The sequence below is a fragment of the Periophthalmus magnuspinnatus genome, chromosome 11 (genome assembly GCF_009829125.3).
Source record: "Periophthalmus magnuspinnatus isolate fPerMag1 chromosome 11, fPerMag1.2.pri, whole genome shotgun sequence".
Taxonomy (NCBI): Eukaryota; Metazoa; Chordata; class Actinopteri; order Gobiiformes; family Gobiidae; genus Periophthalmus; species Periophthalmus magnuspinnatus.
In genome coordinates, this window is record NC_047136.2 from 3,202,681 (window position 1) to 3,220,721 (window position 18,041).

The 18,041-nt window shown below is 41.5% G+C and overlaps 1 protein-coding gene across 2 annotated transcripts in view; it reads right to left on the reverse strand.

Moving 5' to 3' along the window:
* Positions 1-5: 5 nt before the first annotated feature.
* kiaa1522 (KIAA1522 ortholog) overlaps positions 6-18,041 on the reverse strand; it is a 63,399-nt gene continuing 45,363 nt past the window's right edge. For both annotated transcript variants that reach the window (XM_055225372.1, XM_055225373.1), the window contains 8 exons: positions 10,487-10,642; positions 9,607-9,650; positions 9,383-9,521; positions 7,626-7,733; positions 7,387-7,535; positions 5,468-5,689; positions 1,935-4,695; positions 6-885 (listed from right to left, as the gene is read on the reverse strand). In XM_055225372.1, the coding sequence (XP_055081347.1) occupies positions 845-885; positions 1,935-4,695; positions 5,468-5,689; positions 7,387-7,535; positions 7,626-7,733; positions 9,383-9,521; positions 9,607-9,650; positions 10,487-10,642 (3,620 nt within the window). In that variant the 3' untranslated portion in view covers positions 6-844. The remainder of the gene's footprint in view (positions 886-1,934; positions 4,696-5,467; positions 5,690-7,386; positions 7,536-7,625; positions 7,734-9,382; positions 9,522-9,606; positions 9,651-10,486; positions 10,643-18,041) is intronic.

Here is an 18,041-nt window from a genome sequence, read left to right on the forward strand (position 1 = left end):
ACCTGACAGTTTTTTACATATATTTTTTATTTAAAGTAGTAACTGTACATATGTGTGACTTAAGTCAGAATATTCCACTCAGTTTAGGAAAAAAAAAAAGATTTGTGCAAATAGAAACAAGCTGGATTCTATTTTTTAACCAAGGGGCAGGTTTTTATTATTGATGTTAAAAGTTTTTTTCATCTCCATAATCGCTACACCACAGATGTTTTTGCAGAAACCCCAGTTTTTTAATTATGATTCTCCACATAAACTGGTCAATATTACTCTGATGATTTACATTTACCAACGTGTTACGAAGGTCAGGAAATGAAACACTTTCAAGAGCTGCAGCAATCTTAATGTAAAAACAAAGTACAGCTGATTTGTTCTACTTTATGTTTATAACATTTTAAAAATCTATTTTAGCTTTGCTGTAAATGCACTTTTTAAAAATCTGTTTCGTTAACAACGCATTTATTTTACAAAATAATTACACAACACAAGTAGCATTTCACAGAAAGGCTTTGTCAGAGCCAGAAAGATTGAGCTACTACTTAACTCAGCCACAAGAGGGCGACCAAAAGCAAGTCACGTACAGTATTTACAGTCCCACGTGTTCCACCTCTCTGGGATAGGCTTCATTAGAGATAAATAATATAGAAAAATACTCCAGAATAAAGCTGTCTTAAGAAATAGAGAGGCTTTTTGCATAAATATGAAAGGCCATTACAGGCTAAGGCTTTTGGAATACTTTGAATACTTGTCACGCAGCAATAACACAGTTCCTCTGTCCTTTTCTGTATTTGCATGTCGTCCTTGTGTTCGTCAGACTCTTCAGACTCTTCAGCTCGTCACCAAATCCTCAGAACAGTGTCTCTATTGTGTCCGCTGTGACTCTTGTGGCTGGAGGGGAAAGATGGACGCAGGTTAGACATAATGGCATCACTATAATACAGTTACTTATGAGAGCTCTGTCCTAATTGGATTCAGCTGCTGAAACATAATCATGAGCTTTAGGTTAGGCACATGCTTAAACATTCTCCTAAAAACCTCTGGAAGCTCCTGGGCCTATTGTATATTGTAAGACGGTCTGCGCTGTGTTATTGTCTAGAGAGTTTAAAATATGCTTGCTCAAGTATTTCTGACTGGATCTTGCTTTTGTTTCTGTGCAGTCACCATGTTCAGTTCTAGGTCAAATTTGGTGTTTTTTATTTTATTTTTAAGAGAAATACATCTGTTTTGCCACTGAAACTGATTTTAACGCACGCAAGATATTAACAATTGACTATTTTTCTTAAATATTGCATCATCTCCATCTCTAATCTAGTCATAATTTATGGCTGGCTGTAAAAAGATGAGCATCAGGTGTAAAAGTTTCAGAGTAAATCACAAAATCATCTATTAGTAAAGATTTTAAAGGGCCCCATATTACACAATTTTCTGATCTTTGTTTATATAATGTGATTTCCTCATTAAAAACAGACCTGGAGTTGTGTCTTTCTGTTTCATTCACACATGTTTAACGCACAAACCCTGCAAATTTAGGCTGAGTTTTTCCTTCTCTCAAACTGAAAACACTCGGTTCTACGTTGTGATGTCATCAAGTGGTAATACAGGAAGTGCTCCACACACCTTCATTTCTAGAATCATTTCGATCATTTCAGCTCCTGGAATTTCCGATCTCTACTGAACTAAAGGTAAAAGGAGCTGTTAACTTGAAAACTACCACTTCATGACATCAGAAGGTGGAACAGAGCGTTTTGAGCTTTGGAGACGTAGACGGATTAAAAATAATGAAATAAAACACAACTCCAGGTCTGTTTTTGAGGAGGTAACAACATTACAACATGACTAAAAGCTCACAAGAGTCATTTTTGTGTAATATGAGACCTTTAACAGAAAACATACTACAGTTTGTATTACTACAGTTCCGTGGGTTCAAAATGACTTACTTTTTGTCTCGAGTGGAGCGATTTGATGCCTAATGCCAACATTTCCTGGAAGCGTCTGCAGGGGCCCCACGCTGCCGTAGCTCGGTTTCCTGGCGACTGGTGGGGGAACAGACTTGATCCCGCCGTTGGAGTAGGCATTACTCTTGGACTGCTCTGACAAATGCACGAGTTCTGCTGCCAAGTTCTGCTTCAGGGACATCTGCGCTTCGGGGGATGGTTCCACAGTTTCGATTACCACCTTTTTGTCACTCCGCGCGAAGATGAAGCTGGCTGTGGAAGCTGTGGACTTGTGCGTGTCACTTCCTGGTACGCCTTTAGTGTTGTAAGGAGGTAACCGTGCTACCGGTCTGACTAGAAGACTCTCCTTTGAGGACATCGCTGCGGTTTTCATTCGTATAGCTTCTTGCAGTCGCAGAGAAGGTTGGACAACTGTTGGAGAAGGTAACGGGGACGAGGATTTAACGGATAGCGACTTCCGAATTGGCTTTTGTGGTGTGTTTTGTGGGGTTTGGCTAGCGACGGGGCGGCTTTCTTGCGCTGACGTTTCTACATTCGCCGATTTCTCCTCAGAAGCGCCGTTACCGTCTCCTTCCGCCATGCTAACCGACCTGAGCCGGACCATCTGAAGTAAGGATGGCGTGACTAAAGGTATGTTGGCGTCCTCTTTCGGAATGGGGACGCTTTTGTGGCGGGCGTGGAACTCTTTGGCTCTGTTTGCGGTACTGGGTTGCCTTCTGAAACTCACAGATGACGGCGGGTTCTCTGCGGTTTGGTTTGGATGGGCGATGTGGAGGAGATCTTCAGGTTTCGGAGAGTCTTGGCTTGAACAGTTTGCTACTAAAGACGTTGAGTTTTCTACTGCGCTAACGGATACCAAAGCGTCAGATCGTGTGCCGTGTTTTTGAAGAACCAATTCTTCAACAAAATCAGGTTCTGAGGCGGTCTCTTGCCTTTCCTCCTGCACTCCATTCTTGATCAAAACAGTTACGTTATTTTTATCGGCTTTATCAGGCACGTCTGTGGAGTTTTCCACCGGCAGAGGGGGAGGAGGTGGCGGAAGCGGGAATTCCGTCTCATCCCCTCCCTCGTAAGCTTCTTCCAGTGGTGGGGGAGGAGGAGGCCAACACGATTCCGAAACTTTGCCGTCCTCTTGTACCTTTTGCAGTTCAACAGAATCCTGGGTCGAAATCGTTGGTTTTCTCGTAAGCGGCGGCGTCGGGTGGTACGTCGGTGGAGGAGTGGCAGGTGGAGTGTTTTTTGATAATTTAGGCACCTCTATCGTAAGTTTGTCAGTTGCTTGGCGTCCATTTTGTTTTAAGTTGGTATCTGCGTCGCAACTTTCGCTGGTCGTTGGTTCTTCGTCCGCGGGTTGGGTTGAAAGCTGCTCGTCGGTTATCGTCAAGGTTACGACTGGAAGATCATTGAGTTGTTTTACAGTTTGTGCGTTTGTCACTTCTTCAACAGCGTCTTGAACGATCAGATTTTCCAGTACCGTCTTGTTTTGATCTTCTACGGCATGTTCCTTCTCCGCGGATGATTCCACTTCATTTTTCCCACTGGTATCTTCCGTCGGCGGCAGAGTTTCTTCTTCAGTTTGCGTCCCCGCCTGCGTCACGGTCCTATCTAGAAACTGCGACGCCTCGACGTTCCCGTAAGATCCCAAAAGAAGTTCGACAGTGCGTCTATTGTGAGCCCAAACTTCCGGCGGAGGAGGACACGGCGCTCGGACTTTGGGATGCGCCGGTACGTTTATAAGACTTTTGATTTGCGTCGAGAGTGCGGATGAGACGACGGTAGGGGGCGCCGCGGAGTCCTTTGAGGGAACATCGTGATTGGCGGGTTCAGACGCGCCCGACGACAGCGAGGTGAGAGAGGAGGAAGGAGAGCTCGGAGACACGGACGTTTCCGGTTTGACTGACGCCTTCTTTTGCTTCTCCGGAGAGGTTGGGGAGAACTCTTTCGGGGACAGCGTTGGCGTCCCGCTTTGACTCGAGTAACCACTAGATGGCGAGATCGTGCGTTCCATTTTGTCCCTATTCGAAAAAGAAGCGTCCGACTTTGGGTGCGCTCCTCCGTTCTCGATGACAGAACCGGGCGTGGATAACGTAACGGTTGTTGTCACGGTAACATCATTCTCCAGCACAGGTTCCTGGCAGTTAACCAAAACTTTTGCGTTATTTCTGATCTTATTACAATGCAAGGAGTTCGTTCTTCGAGGTGGCGCCGGCGGTTGCTTTGTTTTCGTAACCGACAAACTTCTCCTTTTGAGTTTTTTGTCCTCAACTTGCGATGTGTCCATCTCAGAGGCGTCCCCCGCGACCAAATGTTCACTTGTACTCGTGGGACAGCTAATTACGCTAACAGAGCTGTGGATGCTAACGAGATCTTCTCCAGTTTGGTCCTGCTGGGTCAGACTTTGCGAATCAACGCTACAGGTGCTCCTTTTGGACGAAGCGGGGGAGGAGATTAAAACGATGGTCTTTGAAGATTGCGACTCTGAAGCGGAGTCACACGCGAACGAGGAGCTGTTCAGAGACGTGTCGTTTTGGGAGCCGTCCACGTCTGATCTTCTGGACAACACGGGGCTGACGGGCGAGTCCCCAGATCCCAGGCTGCTTTTGCTCACAGTGTGAACGCTGCTGCCTCGAGCGCGGCTCAGACCGTGGTCGATTTCGATGACGTCCACGGCGGCGGGCAGAACGGCGTTGGGGATGATGGTGGACATGTACGTGGCCTGAGGAGATATGGACATCACTGGACCCTGGACATAACAAGAAAAGTCACAGTTTAAGATTAATGTGAAATTAATTTTAAATGTATTTATTTTAAAGGTCCTATATTACGCAAAACTGACTATTGTGAGATTTAAGTCGTGTTAGAATGTTGTTACCTCGTCAAAAACAGACCTGGAGTTGTGTTTTGTTTCTTTATTATTAGTCTGTCACATCTCCAAAGCTCAAAATGCTCCGTTCCACCTTGTGATGTCATGAAGTGGTACTTTTCAAGTTAACGGCTCCTTTTACCTTTAGTTCAGTAGTAAATTGGCAATCCCAGAAGCTGAAATGATCGAAATGATTCTAGAAATGAAGGTGTGTGGAGTTTAAAAACACAGTGGAGCACTTCCTGTATCACCACATGATGACATCACAAGGTGGAACAGAGTGTTTTCAGTTTGAGAGAAGAAAACCTCAGCCTAAATATACAGGTTTGTGTGTTAAACATGTGTGAATGAAACAAAAAAAAAACCACAACTCCAGGTCTGTTTGTGACGAGAAAACATTAGAACATAGATCAGAAAATAGCGTAACACGAGCCCTTTAACTCAACGTATTTGTTAATTTAGCTCGTTTCTACAAAGCTAAAAATGCAAAATGACTGACTCTGTGAACAATGTTTTTAATGATCTGTGTGGAAAAATGCACTGCTGTTCTTGAACGTAACACTGCAGCCCTGAACTTCCCCCACTGCAGACCACGTAAAGGTTTTCTCGTCTTATAACCTGCGCATTTGTAGCGGTTGTGATCTGTGCAAACCTGCGGCTCCTGTAGAAAGCTGAGCACTGTGGATGGACAGGAGACGAAGGATGTCATCCCAGGAACCGCGACAGATTTGGGTCTCAGCGTGGAGGTGATGGAGGTGGGCCCGGGGGTGGAGGTGGGCCCGGGGAGATGTCCAAAACCCTGGAAGCTAAAGTGCTGCTCATCTTGGTAAACTGCCTGGAGATGGTTGTGCAGTAGCTTCTCCTCTTTGGAAACCTGCAGATGAATATAGAGATTTATAATGTGTTTGTGATTTATACAGCGTTATTAACCTTCCTCCTCTTCCTCCTCCTCCTTTTTGAGCTTAAATAAGAAAAATATGTGACATGTGCATTAAGTGTACTGGATACATGTGTTCATTAATCTGCTATAAATAAATAAATGAATAAATAAATAAAAATAAATAAATAAATAAATAAATAAATAAATAAATAAATAAATAAATAAATAAATAAATAAATAAATACCAAAAAAAATAATACAATAAAATAAAATAAAAAACTTTTGCCTAAATGCTACGAAAATTGCACTTTCTTTGTGGTGCCACTTCTGGTTAAGTGGGAATCTCACTCAATTCAATGACGAATTTAAGAAAAGTTTTGCTGCTAAAATATTACATAAAGTCGGTTCATTTGTGTAAAACTCTGGGCTCATGTGACCAACAAGTCAACACTGATTTAAAAAAGCTCTGTCCCAGTAGAACTTATATCTGCTGTCCAGAGGTCGAAGGTAAAAGTAGTAAAGTACTGCACTTAAGTAGAATTTTAATGTATCTGTGCTTTACTTAAGTACATTTTACGGTGGATACTTTTTACTTTTACTTGAGTACATTTGAGAGCAGTATCTGTACTTTCTACTCCACTAGATTTTTGTACTTTCTACTCCACTAGATTTTTGTACAGGACTGAAAAGTAAAAAGTACTTTTCATATGATTTGAGGGAGTATTTTTACCATGTTCGTGGAAACATCCTGACTAAAGATTTCCAGTTGGAGCTTCGGCTTTGAGCAAAACAAAAATAAAAACACAAAATTCATAAGAAAAACTAAGAATTTGATTTGTAATGTAACTGTCGAACAAAATATGTGTCATTTTTAATCAATATCTCTACGTCACCCTCTCCACCTCTGCTCTTCTCCTCCCCCTCTGCTCTGCACTCCCCTTCTCCTCTCCTCCTCCTCTCCCCATCTCTTCCTCCTCCTGTCCCCCTCACTTCCTCTCTTCTCTCCCCCTCCTCTCTTCTCTCTCCCTCAGCTCCTCTCCCCCTCCTCTCTTCTCTCCTCTCTCCCCCTCCTCTCTTCTCTCTCCCTCAGCTCCTCTCCCCATCCTCTCTTCTCTCCCCCTCCTCTCTTCTCTTTCCCTCAGCTCCTCTCCCCCTCCTCTCTTCTCTCCCTCAGCTCCTCTCCCCCTTCTCTCCCTTACCTCCTCTCTTCCTCCTCTCCTCTCCCTCACCTCCTCTCCTCTCTTCTCTCCTGTCCTCTCTCTCCCTCAGCTCCTCTCCCTCCTCTCTACCTCCCCTCCTCTCCTCTCTTCACCTCCTCTTCTCTCCCCCTCTCCTCCTCCCTCCCACACCTCCTCTCTCCCTCCTCCTTTTCCTCCTCCCCAGCACCGTTCGTTTTGTTAATGTCTCATTTTTATCAGTATTTCTACATTTACACTTTAACAAATTAACACTTGTGTGGAAAACTTTTACTTTTTACTCTCAAAGTACATTTTTAAACGGGTCCTTTAATATTTTTACTTAAGTAGATTTTTTCATGTGATACTTTTACTTTTACTTGAGTAACTTTTTACCTCTGTATCTGTACTTTTACTTAACAAAACTGAGTACTCCATCCACCACTGTTACTGTCAGGATGAGCAGCCTCACACAAAAACCCGAATAACAACAGCGACGCCCGGTGACTATCTCACCTCCAGCTCAGACAGGTGCACTCTGGCGCCCCCTCTGTTTGCGGCCGGGACCCCTCCGTCCACCGTGGGGATGACGAGCGCTCCTGATTGGCCGTTACTCGCGCCGTTACTTTCAGGAAGCTGCTGAAACGTGGAATGCCGACGCAGCGCTGTAAAAAAAAAAAGAAAACACACTTTAAATCACTTCAAAATAGATCAGCGCTAACGTTGGTGCGTGTCCTGCGGTCGTGTTAGCATACCGAGCTCTTTTTGGACCTGGTTTGGAATGCCCATGATGGTCGTCCTTCTGCCCCTCTTCTTGTTCCGGTCGATGCTTTTCACCGGGTTCAGAGGCTTAAATGTGGAGCCTAAGGTGTAATTTTAAAACATGGTCACATTCCACGAAAATACCAGGTTTGACTTTTTATATAAAGTTGAACGAAGAGGAGAAACTTTCATACGCCACGCGGAATACAAATGGGAGCTAATGCATGCGAGTCTACGGCTTTATACTGACACGCAGACAGCCGCAGTGCTTCCAATAAAAGGGAAAAAGAAAAAATCTGCCGGTCTATATTAAGAGTAAAAGGGAAAGAGACTGTGTATGTGTTTTCTGGTTTGATTTCACACCAGAACCGTGAAGCTGCAGAGACGCTCGGTGAATGTGAAAGTGCACGGCGAGGACCGATAACACGCCAAAACAACAAATACGCTTCCAATATACGCTTTTTTAAATTTGTGTTTTCGTCAAGACAGTCACACGCCAAGTACGACACTCCAAACCCAACGGGACAAAGGCATAACTCGGCCATAGATGCTCCCGATTGAATATTAACGTGTTTACAAACCAGTTACCTTCACTTTTTTTCAAATTAATCGATAATGTTTAATAAGATAACGTCTGGAAAATCGAGTTATATTGTCAGAAGTTGAACACATCAGCTCCCTGGACTAAAACATGCACTAAAACACAGGCTTTGAACTGTTTTTTTAATAGATAATAGAATGTAATGATGTTATATGGCCAGTTGGGGGCGCAAAAGACAGATTTCCCTATTGATTACATTGTATTTTGCCATTAAATATCCAAAAAGTAAATGTGCAAATGTTGAACCTGATCATTTCTATTTAAGACTAGACCCAAGAAACATAAAAGTATAAATCTGAGGTGTCTGTACTTTACTTTAGTACATTTTACAGTAGATACTTTTTACTTTTCGCTGCATTTGAGAGCAGTATCTGTACTTTACTGTGGATACTTTTTACGTTTACTTCACAACATTTGAGAGCAGTATCTGTACTTTACTGTGGATACTTTTTACGTTTACTTCACTACATTTGAGAGCAGTATCTGTACTTTCTACACTACATTTTTGAACTGGTCTAAAAAAGTAAAAGTATTTTTTTTATTATTGTCTTAAGGTTTATTTTTAACAAGTTCATAGTGTGAGAATTTAAAAAAAGCTAAAAAAAAAACCCCAACTGTTTCTATTGAACAAAATCCAGCTCAAATCTTTATCAAAAGCACCACATTTGTAGCTTAAAAAAAACTCAAAACCTGCGCAAAATACTTTTCCTTTTTACTCTTAAAGCACATTTTTAAACAGGTACTTTAATACTTTTACTTAACGTATTTTCCGGACTATAAGCCGGGGGTGCGACTTATACTCAGATGCGATTTATGTGCAAAATATGTGTGTTTTTCTTTATTTTTATGCATTTTTTGGCTGGTGCGACTTATACTCCAGTGCGACTTATACCTCGAAAAATACGGCAATTAGGTTTTTTCACAATACTTTGACTTTTACTTAAGTATTTTTTGCTCCGGTCTCTGTACTTTTTTTTAAGTAACACAAGTGAGTACTTCTTCACCACTGAAACTCACTGTAGTGCAACAAAAATCTGCATTCTGACTATATATTGTGCCTATATTCACTGTAGCTGCTCTCTTCCTCATCTGTTTAAATATGTTTGGCAGAATGTGGTGATATCGTCTCAAACACAGTGATAATCTTACCTTGGCGGGTGAGTCCAGGTCGTGTTGACCCAGCAGAGAACACACTGGTATCAGAATTCCCCGAGGGAGATCCAGACTCCGGGCGTCCATCTTCGACCTTGGGGCTGATATCCTGCTCCTGCTGATCTGTGTCGTTGGACTGAACACACAGCGGTGGATTAGACGTGTGTGATGTGTGTGTGTGAAAGCCAGTACAAACAATCAGAGGCCAGTGAAATACTTACAGCAACGCTCCCGTCATCAGGGAAGGACACTCCGTTTCTGTGTTCTGTGGAGGAAGCAAAGGGCAGTTTTTTAATCCGTCTCTGACCCATACACCTATATAGAGTAAACAGGGCTCAACAGTGACCTCCTGCTCTGGTTCCCAAGTAAATCCATTCATTTTTCCCATAGACTTTTCCAAAATTTCAAATATTAAGAGTTCAAAGACATCGTGGAGGCTAACAGCTACATGCTAACCAGCTACATGCTAACTATTATCCATAACACAGCAGTTTTAAGCCTAAAAAGCACATTTAAAACACAAAATTCAGCGAAATGTTTTAATAACTTTGTGCTTTATAAAGTTTTTCAAACAGATTTTAAATAAAACGTGGTCATTAGTCACTACAGAGCTGATTATCCCCGAGCTTTCAAACTTCTATTATACATTTTTTTGGAAAGCCTATGAGAAATTTGTGCAATTTTACATTACATTTTACAAATTTACATAAACGTTGGATCGCAGTGTGACTCTGAAGTGCTGTACGTTTGCGATTTGTTTTCTCCCCGACAAAACCCACAATGTCGATGAAACGTTCTGCACCGACAAAGACGCCGACGAAGGTTTGAACTTTGAGAGAGTTTAAACGAGAGAGAAATGTGAGAAAATGATAACGCCTGTGTGAGAAAAGTGTATAAAGTGTGTGGTGAGGGGTTTTACAGACAAAAACATAGAGAAAAACTGTAAAAAAATAAAGCTGATACTTCGCGGATTTCGATTAGACCAGCCTTCTATAGATCGTACCTTTCTCGTGGTATAAGTACTGGAGGGCTCCTGCTGTTTGTACCTACACTCCTCTGTAATCACTTCCTTCACAGTCACTAAAAAGTACTCCATCTGACCTTCCTGCAGTATTTTGAGTCCTTCCAGAGCTTCAGTGTGCAGATCCTCCAGGTACTGCGGTCTGCTGCCTTCGATGAACACATTCTCCTGGTAATGCCGAGCCGCCGTGTAATGAACCGCCAACCTCTTCTGCTCCTCCGTCGCCTTCGGCCCAGCTGTGGAGAAAGACAAAAGAACAAAAACAAAACACGATTTACTCACAGGTAAGAACACAAACTGAGAGAGAGTCACTAGTTGAACTTCACACGTGTCCTCAAATGTAAACAACAACGGACAGGTGTGCGAGTCCTAAAGCTTTTATCAGCTTGGAGTGGAGCCCCGGGCATAAGAGTGTTTATTTTAATTCAGTCTGTAGACGCTCCCAGTCTCTCCAGAGCAGTTCGGTCGGGCACCTGTCCAATCCGGTCAGGTGCACGACGCCAAACCAGCGGCTCGTCTGCGGGGGGTTGGATAATCTCGTTTACCACATGGGAAGACATCTTTAGTGAGTCTAGTCTCCCGCATGAGGTGCTCACCTATAAAACGAATGATTTTAAAGCGCAAATATGACGCTATCTGTGTTCTAATGTCGTTTCCTCGTCACAAACAGACCTGGAGTTGTGTTTTTTTGTTTCATTCACACTTGTTTAACACACAAACCCTGCATTAGAACATGATTAAAACTTGCAGGAGTTGGTTTTGTGTCATGTAGGAGCTTTAAAAGTGGGTTACATAATCAGATGAAGAGACTAGACTGACCAGAAGACACGACTTGTTGATATTCAAGTGGGTCTGTTTAATCAAAGAGCAGCCTTCAGGTGTCCGTTTCCCTCCTTTGTTGGTTCTAACACAGCGGCTTTGGTTCGGTAATCCAGTGTGTGAGCGTCTTCACTCTCATACGTTCACATCAGGAGCAGTACTGTACTTAAGTAAAGTAAAGATACCTAAAAAGTCTACTTAAGTACATTTTACAGTGGATACTTTTTACTTTTACTTCAGTACAATCGAGAGCAGTATCTGGACTTTCTGCTCCACTGCATTTTTGAACTGTGCTGAAAAGTAAAAAGTACTTTTCATCTGATTTGAGGGGTTATTTTTACCATGTTCGTGGAAACATCTTGACTAAAGTTTAAGAGTTCGAGCAAAACAAAAATAAATATACAAAACTCATAAGAAAAGTTAAGACATTGATTCATATTGTTACTGTGATCAAAATACCAAATACCAAACACTTGTGTGAAATACTTTTACTTTTTTTAAACGAGTACTTAAATACTTTTACTTAAGCAGATTTTTTTCACTGGATATTCACTTCAGTTCGTCTTTATTCCAGACTCATGGTCCATTTTAAAAACAGACGGACAGTAACAACACAAACAGTGACATTTACGTTTTAAAAAGAGTCTCCACATCTCAGACTGAAGCGGATTACACTGAATCTTATGTTTGTGAGTGACATTATTATCTTATTTTCTGACTTATTCTGCTGCAAATAAAACTGTACATTAAAGTTATTAGTACGGCAAAGTGTTGAGTCGAGCAGTGACGAACATCACGGCCGTAAAGCGTCATTATAATCCACCTGCAGACTTTGGACACGGGCTTTTTTGTAATGAGTCCAGAGGTGGGCAGTGATACTTTTATATAAATAACTTTTTACTTCTGTATTATCTGTACTTTTACTTAAGCAACAAAATTGAGTACCGCATTTTCTGGCCTATAAGTCGCATTTTTTTTGTTCCGCAGTTTGGCCGGGGGTGCGACTTATACTCAGATGCGATTTATATGTGAAGTATATGTTTTCTTTCTTCATTATTATGCATTTTTTGGCTGGTGCGACTTATACACCGGAAAATACAGTACTTTATCCACCACTGATCCGGAGTATGGAAATATAAATTCTAACGTTTCTAAATGCAGTATGAAAAAAGCAGCTCGTAGTGAGTCACATGGGTCAAAAGTCCGTGGGTTGTTCTGGCAAATAAAAGTTTGGAGAAATGGAAAAATAAGTTCTGTATAAGAAAAACAACAACATGAAGTGCTGTGGCCGAGAAGATAATTACCAGAGAAATGTGTCGGCCAAGTAATTATATGTAAACACAACCTTTGACCTTTTGGAGTCACACCACGCCGATTGTACCATGAGCGTATATATCTGTCCGGTGTAATAAAAACACTTCACGGGACATAGGATTTCTTATCTTAACTTATCTGAACTTCACTCGAATGTTTACAAGACCCCCGATCCCCGCGGGAGGTTACGGGCTTTAACTTCATTAAGATAATCGTCAAAAACTCCGTTAAGCTCTTTATCTCATTAGCAGGAAATGTCTGTGTAATCCCTCAGTCGTCCAGGTCTGATCCATCGCAAAAAAAAAAAAAAAAAAAGACGAAATTTAAATCTGTCAACTGGACAAATCGCTGTAGGAGTGAAGAAGTTTGGCTGCTCGTCCAAACCGCTTCTTCAGTTTTGGTCAGATTTCTGCCTTATATCTGTCTGAAACCGTAAACAACTGTTGCCTCCAGTTTCAGCCTTAACGACCCTATTCAACGCTTAATGGCAGTCTATTGTTCTCTTTGTTCCTGTGTGTTTTGGGTCTAAGTTTAAAGTTATAGATCAGTGAGAGATTATGTCTTAGGCGCCCATTCCGGTTTAAGGAAGGATTCCAAAACTGACCAGAACTGAAGAAACGGCTTGGACGAGCAGCGAAACGTCTTCACTCCTTCACCTTTTTGTCCAGTTGACAGATTTAAACTCCGTCTTTCAGGAAATGTTTAAAAATGACGTTAATTGTTTGCGTACGAGCCTGGACCGTGGACTACAATCGGTGAGAACGGACATTTCAAACATCACAAAACTCGCCAAATGCTGTGATTACTAAAAGCTCCACACTATTCCCAAAGCGACGCAGGACTCACCCGTCTTTTTGAAGATTGACAGAAGCGAGTGGATGCTTTTCCTCAGGTATACCACCATGCCGAAACAACATGACAACAAGCGCCAAACTCGGATCAAACTGCAGTACGTCCCTCTCGCGCGACTCCAGGTGAGATATAAAGTCTATAAAGTGTCGCTCCGGCGTCTCCTTGAAGTCTAGAGTGAGAGACGAGCGCACAATGAGCTCTGCCTCCAGCCGGGCGGCCTGTCCCAGCTGCATTATCCCCCGGGTCTGATACTCCGTTCCCTCCACCCCCCACCCCTCTCTCTCTCTCGCGCTCCGTCCGTCTACTTCGCCCTTGTTGCTTCTCTTCATTTAGATTCCTCGCATGGAAAATCCTAGGCCCATTGTGGATTGTTGGAAGCCCCCCTCTCGCGCAAAACGGCTGTCAGAGTTTTGCCTTTCAAGAGCGAGCGACCTCCACCCACCCACCCAAACCCTCCTCCTCCTCCTCCTCCACCTCCACCCGCAGCCTCCCAAACTCCACGGCACTTCAGACACGTGTGTGATGTGGCCTAGGAAAAAATATATAGTTCTAGATTCACCTTCTAAATAATTACATAAAATAATCCCAATCCCGTTAATCCTTTACCTGAAGTGAAACGGTGTTCTGCATAAACATGAGAAGTAATTGCTATTTTTAGCCCGTTTTTTACGTTTAAAAAAAAGATTATATTAGCTTCTTTTTTTTCCCAACAACACATTTTTGGATGGTGAAGATAGAAAATTATAGGAATAAACCATAGATTGTTTAGATAAATGGACATAGCTAACCTGCTAGCCGCCGCGTGTTCATGGGTGCGCTTCCAGCTCCATCGACTCTGGCTCCAGTTCACTTTCTATTGGAAAACTGGCGTCCTTCTTTCCGTAACGACTGCTGTCAGACTCGTCATTTTGCTCTTAAAATGTTCGTATTAACCCGTTCTGCATGATCTTGGTGTTTTTGTTTAGCTTTTTTTTGACCGTAAAACAAAATATGAACATTAATAAGAGACAAATCAGGCGCCTTCTTTCCCTGATGCTGCTCCCGCTAGCATTAGCAACCTGTTTGAAGGCCCAGTTCCCTACTAAACCAGCAGTGCGGACAGGAAGTGGCGTTACCTTCAACAGCCTCACTCTGTATTGGCTCTTTGGTTGCTATGAAACTCGCGGTCAGAGTTACAAATATCGAACTCGGCTCCAAATTAGCCGCTATAACCGCTAGCCTCGATTAGCTTCATTTGACCGAAGCCGAACTCGCTCAGTCCACGTCTTTATACAGTTTGTGGAATAAACAAATCGACACAGCAGTAACGTCCTTGTCTTTTGCCAAACGTAGAAGCCTTCAGCGTCTGTCAGACCAATTATTTACGTCGCGTCAAAGCTTGTGCGCTTAAAATCGTCATGTAATTCGCCTACGACTCTCACTTACCGTTAGCTTCTGGGACTACCTCTTTCCTCCTAATGTTACCTCTGTGTCCATTATCGCTTTATACAGAGGTTTTGGGTTATAAATAGCTGACAGCGTTTCATCGTTGTGTGTCTGAGAGCGCTGCGCTTGGCTTTATCCCGGTCGACTAATGTTTCCTCAAGTACAGAGGTCATGAAATCCAACACGCAGCGGGACAAGAGAACGGCTGATTCCATGGTCGAAAATGAAAAACAATGCAGTGTTTTTCCCGTGTGGAGGGAGAGCGTGTTGGATGGACTTGCGTTGTGAATGGGGGGGGTTCTTTTCCAATGACACGGGGCAACAGGGGGCTACAGCTGCAACCTACGTCCGTCCAGATGGAGGGACACGCGGTCAGTGCAATTAACTTCAAACATTAAGCCGTCAACGAACTTGCTTTTGGTTAGTAAGAGGTAGTAATATTTAATGTACAAGTTTCAAAATGGTGGTATCTTGCAATGCTCACAAAAGGTATGATGTCCAGACAAAACAAAATAGACGGTGTAAAGAAGCGGACTAAGTGAGTGCGACGTCACCCACGGCGTTCAGCTCCAGTTAAATGAAGCTAATCGAGGCTAGCAGTTATAGCGCCGAGTTGCACATTTGGAATTTCGATCAGTTTCAGTTCACTTCAGTTTATTTTTGTAAAGCCCAAAATCACAGCAGCCGTCGCCTCTCAGGGCTGAACATGAGAATTGGTTTAACCGCAACAGAAAGTTAGAAAATCAACAATGAAACAGAAACAGACAAGCAAATTAATCAACAGAAAACAAGGACATGGAGAAGTGTCCCAGAACATCTCCTGTCCTTGACCCTCCTTCTCGGCACGGAAAAAAAACAAAACCCAAAGAGCCAATCCGCAGCAAGGCTGTTAGCAACACTGTCAATCAAACCTGTTGCTAATGCTAGCGGGAGCGACCTCAGGGAAAGAAGGCGCCTGATTTGTCTGTTATTAATGTTCATATCTTGATTTACAGACACAATAGTGAAATAAAAACACCAGGATCATGTAGAGCAGGTCAATACGAACATTTAAGACCAAAATGACGAGTCTGACAGCAGCAGGTACAGAGAGAGAGGACACAGTTTTTCAATAAAAAGTGAATTGGAGCCAAAGTCAATTCCCATTTGTAATGCGGCGGCTAGCAGGTTAGCTATGTCCATTTATATAAACAGTCTGTAGGGTAGACTGTATATAATCTGCTCTTTCTGCCCCTCCAAAAAAAAAATAAATAAAAAAATAGGAGTAATTAATTTCACTGATCTAAAAAGTCAAATCATAAATTGTTAAATTAAAACTGATTATTTAAAAGTACTCTACAGGTGAAAAGTTTGGACACACCCTCTCATTCAGTGTTTTTTTTCTCTTTATTTGACTACTTTTTACATTTTATATACACATAATACATCAAATATATTAAGTAATTATATAATTTTTTTACTTTTTTTATATTTTATATTCAAATTCTCCAACATTTGATATCTATTTCACTTTTTTTCTTTGCCACATAATTCCATGTATATTGCTTCATATATATCTAATGTCTTCTGTTTGTATATAAAATGTAGAAAATAGTAAAAAAAACAAAAAAAAACAAACAAATAAAAAAAACATTGATTGAGGTGATGTGTGTCCAAACCTTTGCCTGGTAGTGTATAGATCTGAAATTAAACATACATGTATATATTATTTACAATGGAATTATCTTCACGCATCTTTCCAAAAACAAAACAAAAAATAAAAATAAAACAAAAGTACAATATGAGCTGTCTGTGTCGACTTGGACACTGTCTGATAAGAAAAGCACTTGTTGAGACACCGGGCGCTGCAGTGTCTCGCTCAGAGGATGAAGAGCTTATCCCTGGCCTTTCCACAGACTGTAAACAGAGAAATAAATGAGCCGCTGTCGTCCCGGTAAATGCGTTTAACTGTTCGGAGCGTCATTTCAGTGTCGCTGTTACACGGGGGCCATCTCTTTATTGAATCAAACTGTGTCAGTGAAAGACAAAATGTCCCCTCTGTACAAAAACACTGTGACTAATATGAACCGGCAAGTTTTTATTATTTAAATTGGGCTGTGATAAACTGCAGCCTTTAAAGTGAGCAGGCAGCAAGCTAGCAGTTAGCATGGTCAGATATTCTACTAGTATTTACGGTTATAGTAGTAGTCGTAGTAATAGTATAGTGGTAGTAGACTATACTATACTACTACTTTATGGATACTGAAGTTATTATTTAAATTGGGCTGTGATAAACTGCAGCCTTACTACTACTACTACTACTACTACTACTACTACTACTACTACTACTACTACTACTACTACTACTACTACTACTACTACTACTACTACTACTACTACTACTACTACTACTACTAACTGAAAGGTTTTTATTCTACTACTACTACTGTTGTAATTACTAATTTACTGACTGATTATTTGTGATTATTTATGTTTTGATTTGTGTGATTGTGATTTTAATGTCTTTCTTATTCTGTAAAGCTCTTTGAATTGTGTACGAATTGTGCTGTACAAGTGGGGAATTAGCAAGTGAGAAGTTAGCATGATCAGATATTCTGTTACAAATTACTACTATACTACTACTGCTATACTAGTACTATACAACTAGTACTACTATATGGATGCTGGAGTTATTATTGTTTAAGTTGGACTGTGATAAACTAGTGCCTTTCACACAAGGAGTTAGCAAACAAAAGGTTAGCAAGCGAGCAGTTAGCATGATCAGATATTCTGTTACAAATTACTACTATACTACTACTGCTATACTAGTACTATACAACTAGTACTACTATATGGATGCTGGAGTTATTATTGTTTAAGTTGGACTGTGATAAACTAGTGCCTTTCACACAAGGAGTTAGCAAACAAAAGGTTAGCAAGCGAGCAGTTAGCATGGTCAGATATTCTGTTACTAATTACTACTGATATACAAGAACTACTATACTACTACTATGTTACTATTATATACTACTACCACTACTACTACTAATATACTGCTACTAATATATTCCTACTACAACTTAAAACAAACCAGTCACGTGACTACGGATGAAAACTAGCTTTGTTGCTAAAATTTACATCTGTTTTATACTGATGTTCATTAATGTGCATTTTCCCTGTCAAATAAATAAATAAATAAACTACTACTACAAATACTACTACTACTACTGCAGTCATACTATGAGA